The 8,929-nt window shown below is 40.3% G+C and overlaps 3 protein-coding genes across 4 annotated transcripts in view; 2 read left to right on the top strand and 1 right to left on the bottom strand.

The window, feature by feature from the left end:
• Nucleotides 1-548: 548 nt before the first annotated feature.
• Nucleotides 549-4,256, top strand: hspa5 (heat shock protein 5). The gene is made up of 9 exons (XM_014009408.1): nt 549-708; nt 1,147-1,298; nt 1,408-1,639; nt 1,743-1,880; nt 1,965-2,077; nt 2,188-2,578; nt 2,693-2,930; nt 3,016-3,183; nt 3,295-4,256. Exons 2-9 carry the CDS (start codon nt 1,183-1,185, stop codon nt 3,858-3,860), a joined length of 1,962 nt encoding a protein of 653 aa, XP_013864862.1. The 5' UTR covers nt 549-708; nt 1,147-1,182; the 3' UTR covers nt 3,861-4,256.
• A 115-nt stretch (nt 4,257-4,371) lies between these two features.
• rabepk (Rab9 effector protein with kelch motifs) lies at nt 4,372-8,094 on the bottom strand. Of its 2 annotated transcripts, none has more exons than XM_014009409.1 (8): nt 7,891-8,094; nt 7,578-7,693; nt 7,328-7,482; nt 7,012-7,167; nt 6,693-6,857; nt 4,940-5,089; nt 4,707-4,856; nt 4,372-4,619 (listed from the first exon to the last, which is right to left on the bottom strand). In XM_014009409.1, exons 2-8 carry the CDS (start codon nt 7,628-7,630, stop codon nt 4,396-4,398), a joined length of 1,053 nt encoding a protein of 350 aa, XP_013864863.1. In that variant the 5' UTR covers nt 7,631-7,693; nt 7,891-8,094; the 3' UTR covers nt 4,372-4,395. The 2 variants fall into 2 exon arrangements, with proteins under 2 accessions (XP_013864863.1, XP_013864864.1); XM_014009410.1 differs by having other exon boundaries at nt 7,578-7,664.
• A 105-nt stretch (nt 8,095-8,199) lies between these two features.
• Nucleotides 8,200-8,929, top strand: part of rgs3a (regulator of G protein signaling 3a) — a gene marked incomplete at its 3' end in the record, with an annotated part of 147,087 nt that continues 146,357 nt past the window's right edge. The window contains 1 exon segment of the mRNA XM_014009397.1: nt 8,200-8,220.

Here is an 8,929-nt window from a genome sequence, read left to right as displayed (position 1 = left end):
GTGAAATATTTCACTTGTTAAATGGAATGAGTACATTTAACACACATTTTGACTTATTCAGAAATGGAGCTGTATATTCTCTGATGAAATGTCCTGGCAATTTATTTATTCTGATGTAACATTTGTGATGTTTTGTCACAACTGGGTTTGGGTATTTGTTACTCATTAAGCAACCCGTTATTAATATACATAATACTTTTACAATATCTACATACATTCAACATAATACAGTGACAGATTGACAGATGTGTTATAATTTTGGTAATGGTAAGAGAGAATTAAAAAATATACATCAAAAACTTCAATCTGTGATAATGAAAAAAAAAAGCCAATCTTTGCTCTTTAGAGTGACGTGTCGTTGCACCAACAGCATTCCTGGGACTCATTGACAGGCAGCCAATCAGCATCCGGCACCGTAGACCCAAGATAATGACGTCGTTTCAAACTGATGTGTACAAATCAGCAGCGGCCAGCGTACTGCAGGCAACCAATCAGAGCGTTCCAACAAGCAGCTTCTCAGCCAATCGGATGCCTCCACGACTGGGAAGCCATCACGGCTTATATATGGGGATAGGGCGACTCAGTTAACTTCATTGCACACGGGCAAGAATAAAGAGAAGATAGTAGAAAAAGCACAACTGCTTAGGAGAAACTGTTCTTTTTGACACATCGTAAAGGCTATTCATTCACCGGAAATACTTCACTAAGGTATGTATACTGAATGCAAATGTATATGCTAGCAGCATTACATTGTTTTTATAACCTAAGTTGTAAGCTTAGCACGTTGAATTAAGCTAACAATTTAATTCACGTTTCAGCTGTTATAAAATAATTAATGCATGTGCTGGAATTGTATAGAAGAATCATTCGTTATGAAGTAGATATAACATGCTAGCGGAAGTTACATTTTAGCACTTTTTTCAGAAAATGGTGTTTTCCAGTATTGTTAGCTTAATAGATAACAAAATCATTAAAAACGGAACAAGATATTTCCTCGGGATGATGGAATCGCTAGTTAAATGTTCAAGTTTTAGTACACTTTCTGATGGTGGCCACGTTTCCTGCCTACTATGAGTCGACCTACATGACCTATTAAAGCTGCATACATTCGGCTAATTTTCACTTTTTTTATTTTATTTTTTGTAGGTTTTCTTTTATTTGGAAGAAATAAAGAAAGCAAAAATGAAGCTGTTGTGGGTAGTCATGCTTGTAGTCGGCATGGTGTATGCCGAAGATGAGGACAAGAAGGAGAGCGTGGGGACTGTGATAGGAATTGACTTGGGGACCACCTACTCATGGTAAGGAATAAAGTAACTGCAGTTTTTCTAATTTGAAGGACAATTGTCTTTGAGATGACACACTATTAAAAAAATGTATTTTAATTGATCTGATCTGGTTCCTTTTTAGCGTTGGAGTCTTCAAGAATGGTCGTGTGGAGATCATCGCCAATGACCAGGGGAACCGCATCACTCCTTCATATGTGGCTTTCACCAGTGAGGGTGAGCGTCTGATTGGTGATGCTGCTAAGAATCAGTTGACCTCGAACCCCGAGAACACAGTCTTTGATGCCAAAAGGCTGATTGGCCGAACCTGGAGTGACTCCTCTGTTCAGCAGGACATAAAGTATCTGCCCTTCAAGGTAACTTTCTACTCTTCAGTTGTAACATTGTCAAAATGGTATATATATATATATATATATTTTTCATCATGTTTTAATATTTTCTTTTCAAATCTCCTTTCAGGTTCTTGAGAAGAAAAGCAAGCCCCATATCCAGGTTGATATTGGCGGTGGCCAGATGAAAACCTTTGCCCCCGAAGAGATCTCTGCTATGGTCCTGACCAAGATGAAGGAGACTGCTGAGGCTTACCTGGGCAAGAAGGTATAAAACCCTACAAATGGAATGCATATCAAAGAATATATTTGTTACAAATGTGATACTCAAAACTTCCATGTTTCTTTCTAGATTACAAATGCTGTGGTCACCGTTCCTGCCTACTTTAACGACGCTCAGCGCCAGGCCACTAAGGATGCTGGAACCATTGCTGGCTTGAACGTCATGAGAATCATCAATGAGCCGTAAGTATTTAAATTATCAAGCTTGTGCATGTGAAATAATTCTTTTTTTATTTATTTTTTATTTTATTTTATTTTTAAATTCATTCTCATTTGTGTGTGTTTAATTTTAGAACTGCTGCTGCCATTGCTTACGGCCTGGACAAGAGGGACGGCGAGAAGAATATCCTTGTGTTCGATTTGGGTGGTGGCACCTTCGACGTTTCCCTCTTGACCATTGACAATGGCGTGTTTGAAGTGGTGGCCACCAATGGCGACACCCATCTGGGAGGCGAAGACTTCGACCAGCGTGTCATGGATCATTTCATCAAGCTGTACAAAAAGAAGACCGGTAAAGATGTGCGCAAGGACAATCGTGCCGTGCAGAAGCTGCGTCGTGAAGTGGAGAAGGCCAAGAGGGCTCTGTCTGCCCAGCACCAGGCTCGTATTGAGATTGAGTCTTTCTTTGAGGGAGAAGACTTCTCTGAGACCCTGACCCGTGCCAAGTTTGAAGAGCTGAACATGGTAAATATCAGCTGTAGTTGATCAAGTGCTGTATTGTTATAATAACCTTATTTTAAACGGTTTTGCAAACATCTTGATTCACTTTTATTTTTTTCTCCTTTTTTTTTAATCCAGGATCTGTTCCGTAACACCATGAAGCCTGTACAGAAGGTGCTGGAAGATGCCGACCTGAAGAAGTCTGACATTGATGAGATCGTTCTGGTTGGAGGCTCCACTCGTATTCCTAAAATCCAGCAACTGGTGAAGGAGTTCTTCAACGGCAAAGAACCCTCCAGGGGCATCAACCCTGATGAGGCTGTGGCTTACGGGGCTGCTGTGCAGGCTGGAGTGCTTTCTGGAGAGGAAGACACGGGTAAGTCCTCACACTATTGCTGTATTGGTTACACTTGAGCTTGAAAGTGGTGTATTAATGACTGTGTTGTGTATCTATCTTCCAGGAGATGTGGTTCTGTTGGATGTTTGCCCACTGACTCTTGGTATCGAAACCGTTGGAGGAGTAATGACCAAACTGATTCCCAGGAACACTGTGGTGCCAACAAAGAAATCTCAGATCTTCTCTACAGCCTCAGATAACCAGCCAACTGTTACCATTAAAGTTTATGAAGGTAAGAATTGGACAGAACTCTGTAAAGTTGCCACCCATGGGGAAAAGCAATTTTTATTTTCCCTGTGTCAATTTAAGAGTGTACAAGTCTAACTATCAACTCTTATTGTAGGTGAGCGTCCTCTGACTAAGGACAACCATCTGCTGGGCACCTTCGACCTGACTGGGATCCCCCCTGCCCCTCGTGGTGTTCCACAGATTGAAGTCACCTTCGAGATTGACGTAAACGGTATTTTGCGCGTCACCGCCGAGGACAAGGGCACTGGCAACAAGAACAAGATCACCATCACAAACGACCAGAACCGTCTGACGCCTGAGGACATCGAGCGCATGGTGAACGACGCCGAGCGCTTCGCCGACGAAGACAAAAAGCTGAAGGAGAGAATTGACGCTCGCAACGAGCTGGAGAGCTACGCCTACTCTCTGAAGAACCAGATCGGCGACAAGGAGAAGCTCGGTGGCAAACTGTCCGACGAAGACAAAGAGGCCATTGAGAAGGCAGTAGAGGAGAAGATCGAGTGGATGGAGTCTCATCAAGATGCTGATCTGGAAGACTTCCAGGCCAAGAAGAAAGAGCTGGAGGAGGTGGTTCAGCCCATTATTAGCAAGCTGTATGGTAGTGCAGGTGGACCTCCACCTGAGGGCGCTGATGGCGAACAAGAAAAGGATGAGTTGTAGGCGTGTTTGAAGTCTGCAGTTGCCCCTTGCCCTTTAAAGTGGGACCTCATGTACATAATGAACTGATGGGACTCAATAGTGAGAGGAAAGGTTGGGCAGGGGTGATAACATGCAACCATGCTGAATTTCTTGAAAGACTTAAAAAATAAACTTCAGTGTGGCAAGTGTTCTCTTCGCTTCGAGGCGGAGATTCGTCAGCCCAGATGAGGCTTGTTGCTGCTGTTCTCAGGCAGTCCTGATGGGGTTGTGAGGGTGGGGGGGTCAGGTTGAGGATACGTTCTGTAGGGTGTCTGTGGTACTAAAGGCTTTGTTCACAGGCAAGTTGAAATTATTTATTGTGTCAAATCCTTGTACTTCTGTTAAGACACTGAAATAAATGTTTGATACAAACTGTTACTTGGTCTCCTATTGCATTAATTTTGTTTTGACACATTTTTGGTAAAATTGAATGAATTTGTCACTGCTTCAGAATCAAACCTTTCAGTACAGTTTACAAATAAATGGAAAGAAACTTGTTTCACATTTTATTAACTCTTCATTTCACAACAGTTACAATACAGTCATTATGTATGACACCCTGTGTGTCCATCCCTCCAAACACAAAAGCAAGATTTATGGTTCCTGTGGAGGATGAGCTGCTTGCCTGCTTTCCATCTCCAGTGACCTCACTCATCTGCCATGGCACTAAACACATGGAGTGGTCCAGACGGTTTGGAGGCATATCGCCTTCAAATTTCTGTAGGGTCCATCTGTTTTTATCTGCACGCAGAATAAAACATTTAAACTTCAAGAAAATTCTACAGGATGGATGGAAGTGGTTGTATAAAAGTTAAGTGTGTACTGCACCTGTGTTAAATTTATACATGGAGTTGATGGCACCATCTGCAGTCATTCCTCCAAAAATGTACAGGTTTGAGCCCAAAACCACAGCTGAATGGGCTGCTACTCCTGGTGGTATATCTCCTTTGGTCTGTATTTTCTCCCACTTCATGTTCCCTTCAAACACAGATTTATGTATATTTTTAGACACATTTCTAAAGAATACCAGGACCTCATCTTGACAGTTTAGAAGGATTTACTTGAGTCAAGAGAGTACAGATCATTGTGGAACTTGTTTCCGGCCATGCCTCCATGAATGTAAATCCTCGAGCCAACTGCAGCAACAACGTGGCCGTGTCTGGCTGCCGGCTGCCTGCCTTGTGTTTCTGGCTGGGACCAAGTGGAAGACACTGAAACACAATTACAACACATACAAAACATTACTCAAGCGTTAAACAATTTTGAGGAATAAAGTATTATTAAAATTTAAAATTAATTTTTTTAATAAGGCAGCTCAAATCCACTATACATGTAAAAAATGACTATCATAGTCATTTATGTGAGAATACATCTACATAATGTGCAGGAGTAAAACTATAATGGAGTACACTCTCAGAGCTCTAATCCAAGGACATTGCTTCAGGTGTTCTCCATTTTCTAAGTTACACTTTGAAGTTTGGAGCAGTTCTGCTAATAATTAGGCAATTAAACATTAGTTATTAATGAAAATAGAGAAGTAAGTTTGTCTGTTTTTGTGTGTATAACAAAATTTAAATCATGGCTCCTGGATAAACAACTATGTAGACAGTGAATATGGGATTTTTATATTTATTCTAGATTATTAATGCATTGTTTGTATTATAATGAATTGTTATTGCAGTCAGGGCCAGATTAACACTTTGCTGTACCCTGGGCAACAATATTCAAGGGCCCTATCCTTATGACCCCAGGATCGCCATAGTCTGGCGAAATAAAGAATAAGTTAACACAATATATAGTAAATATATTCAATACTTCAAATTCTAAGTGTATTTTGATGTCCAAATGCTCTTAGAACTACAAATGCACTACTATGTCTTCTTGTCAAGGACACTCACTCACATATGATGCTATGAAAACAAAACACATCAGTATAATCTGGTAAAATTGACCCACTAAGTAAGTGTTCTCTATTTTCATGAAAGCAATGCTTGATGTCATGCAACCCTCTTAAGTGTATGTTGATCGTACTAACATTATCTGCTTCCAACAGCAAGACTCAATTTACATGGTTTGTTTGGTAAAAACTGTGCCAAGTTTTTAGCTGTTTGCTCTGTTGGGTTCTGACAAACACCGTGAGGCTCGGCTCAGCAGGAGGACATCTCACCTCCATCCTCTGCAGGCGTTATGCTCATGGAGCGTTTAATGACGGCTCGGAAAAACACTTTACCACATGTTAACAGCGGATTAAACAGTTGTGATGGCTGAATAAAGTGTGGGGGGACAGAGAGCACAGATGCAGGAAACGCAGGGAGATACATCCTATGCATACCATGCGTCCATTATGCACGTGCCCTCACTGCCCGGGGCCCTTTAGAGGCTGTGGGCCGCTATTGCCCATATAGTTAATCCAGCCTTGATTGCTGTGCTAAATGGTTTTATATTCCTTTTTAAACTTAGGTTTTTAGCTATTTACATGTATTGTATTTATATCTATGGTATCCCGAGGGACCACACATGAAAACTAGCCTTTGTGGTTAACTCTGGCATATTCTGTAATGTGCACTGTCCATTCTGAAATAAGTAAAAACAAAACAAAACAAAACAAAAGAACAATCAAAGGCTTATTAGGACCAATAAAAGGTATCCATTAAGTCATAAACGGAGGTTTAAATAAGTAAAACTAGGAAAATACGTCTGAGGACATGATTTAAATAAGGTGCATGCTTGTAGTCAATTATAATCCAAATGAACTAATGTTTTGCACAGTTGTTTTTATCATTTAGTCAATCAGCATGTTCGTTCCACGCTAACCTGTGTCAAAGACGTGGAGTTTGGCGTCTGGGACAGGATCAGCACCCGCTTCTCCACCAGAAAACACAAACAATTTGTCCCCGATGCAGGCTGAGTTGGTATGGTACGTCCTGGGACTTGGAGGTTCTCCTTTTGTCATTACACTCTTCCAGCATGGTTCATTATCTGAGCACAGAATGTACAGCATAGTCTTTACTTAAATATACACTTACTGTACAAACACTCTGCATGTGTACTTAACAGCACACATTTGTAGAATGCAGCTTTGTGAGGAGCACACAGCTGCAGATGATATGGAGAAATTTCAGGTAGGATTTACCGGAAAGCTGTATTTTCTGGATACAGTTGCGATTGCCTGTCTTCTGTGCACCGCCAAACACCCAGAGGCTCTGTGGGCAGCTCTCTGGCACAAAGCTGCAGTGTTCGTACCGGGCTTCCAAACCTTTCCAGTGTGCAGTGTCCCACTCATGGTTATCTGGTAAAAAGCGAAAAACGTGTTGTCAAATGTTATCAGTCTGAAGCAAAAATATACATATAACATGTTTTACTGATGTCCTGGGACTTGGGTGCTCTTCTTTTGTCATTACACTCTTAAAATTCAATGCTTCATTTTCACATTACTTGTAATTTTTTACCTAAATTTATAATACAGGAATCTGAGAAACTGCCACTGGGATTGGCTCCTCCAACAATCAGGATTCTTCCTTTTCTACCGTCTTCAGAGGTAATAAACGTGCAGGTATGACCCACACTAACACCTGGAATACTTCCTCTGGGTATTAGAGAATACCTGTTAACAACAAAATCAAAACAAAAACACAACATTATTCATTTATTATTACAATTTACAATTAAAAGTCAGTTATAAAGTCTTATTGTGCTCACCACACTCCTTCTTTGGGTTTGTCTATTGGGTCAAGCACTGGGAGAAACTCCATGGCAGTCAGAGCAGTTAATCAGCCTGCTTTATGCCTGATTTGATGACAGATAGTGCTGATCAGCTGAAAATACAGATGACACACAACACGTTTACTGAGAAAGTGCACGATGAAGAAATATCCACAGTACGTAAAATGTAGCATAGCATAAAGCGGCACAGAGACCAAAATTTTATCTTACATTTTACAGAAAAAGGCAAGTCAATGAGCGTTTATTAAACAATTATAAACACACTTTAATTCTGCCCAATGCTACTTACTCGGAGAGCTCAGTAAGCAAACTAGCATAGTTTCACGTGAAGCACTTCCTCTCTACTTACGTATCTTGTCTGGTGTGAAACAACGCGAAACAAATGTTATTTAGCTCAGCTTTCTTACATTCAGCATTTGCTATAATCAAGGAAAAGTTAAATATTTACACACAAGCGTACATTTGACTACAAACCAAAATAAGCTCAACGTTGTACAAAATACGTAAGTTGCTACGTAAGTTTTAGACGTATTTGTCATGGTTTCACGCGCGCATGCGCAGTAATCCTGTATCTTATCCATCAACATGCAACGCTGCAAGAAGCGGTGAAGTTCTTCAGGTAAGCTGCACAAAACTCACTTTTGTTTTAGTCAAACTATAACAATAGTACAAAAAAATATAGCATACTGTGCTAAAAAAAAAAAAAAAAATACCAAATGAGACTCAAAGCGTGGCCCTAAAAGTCTCACTACGAGCGAAAAGGTAGGTTTGAGGTTTTTTTTTTATACATTTACTTTATTGAACACAACTTAAAATAACTTGAAAATTCAGGTATAAAGTACTCCACCATGGGAGTTCACGAAAGTAGGAGTGATATATGTTTTCAAAAAAATACTGTTAACTCTGAAAAAAGGCATGTATAAACCAGGGGTGGACAATCCTGGACCTCAAGGGCCGCAGCCCTGCATGTTTTACATTTTCTCCCTGCTCTAACGCACCTTAAATTACCTCTTCCAAGTTTTGCAGACTCGTGATAATTACCCATTCATTCAAATCAGGTGTGTTGGAGCAGAGAAACAACCTCGAGGACCAGGATTGTTCACCCCTGATTTAAACCCTATCAATAACTATTACAAACATATTATATACCATTGCACTATTTATAACCCTAACACCTGGATGTCTTACGGTTGGTCACCTAAGTTCAAGTGAATCAACCAAAATTGGCAGCTGCAAAAAACTTTTTTGTTTAAGTTAACATTTTTCTTAAATTTAATTACAAATTTTACAATAACATTTTAATTATTTCAAACTTAGGAGGGATAGAT

The sequence above is a fragment of the Austrofundulus limnaeus genome, unplaced genomic scaffold (genome assembly GCF_001266775.1).
Source record: "Austrofundulus limnaeus strain Quisiro unplaced genomic scaffold, Austrofundulus_limnaeus-1.0 Scaffold57, whole genome shotgun sequence".
NCBI classification, from domain to species: Eukaryota; Metazoa; Chordata; class Actinopteri; order Cyprinodontiformes; family Rivulidae; genus Austrofundulus; species Austrofundulus limnaeus.
This window is presented reverse-complemented; position numbering and strand designations above follow the sequence as displayed.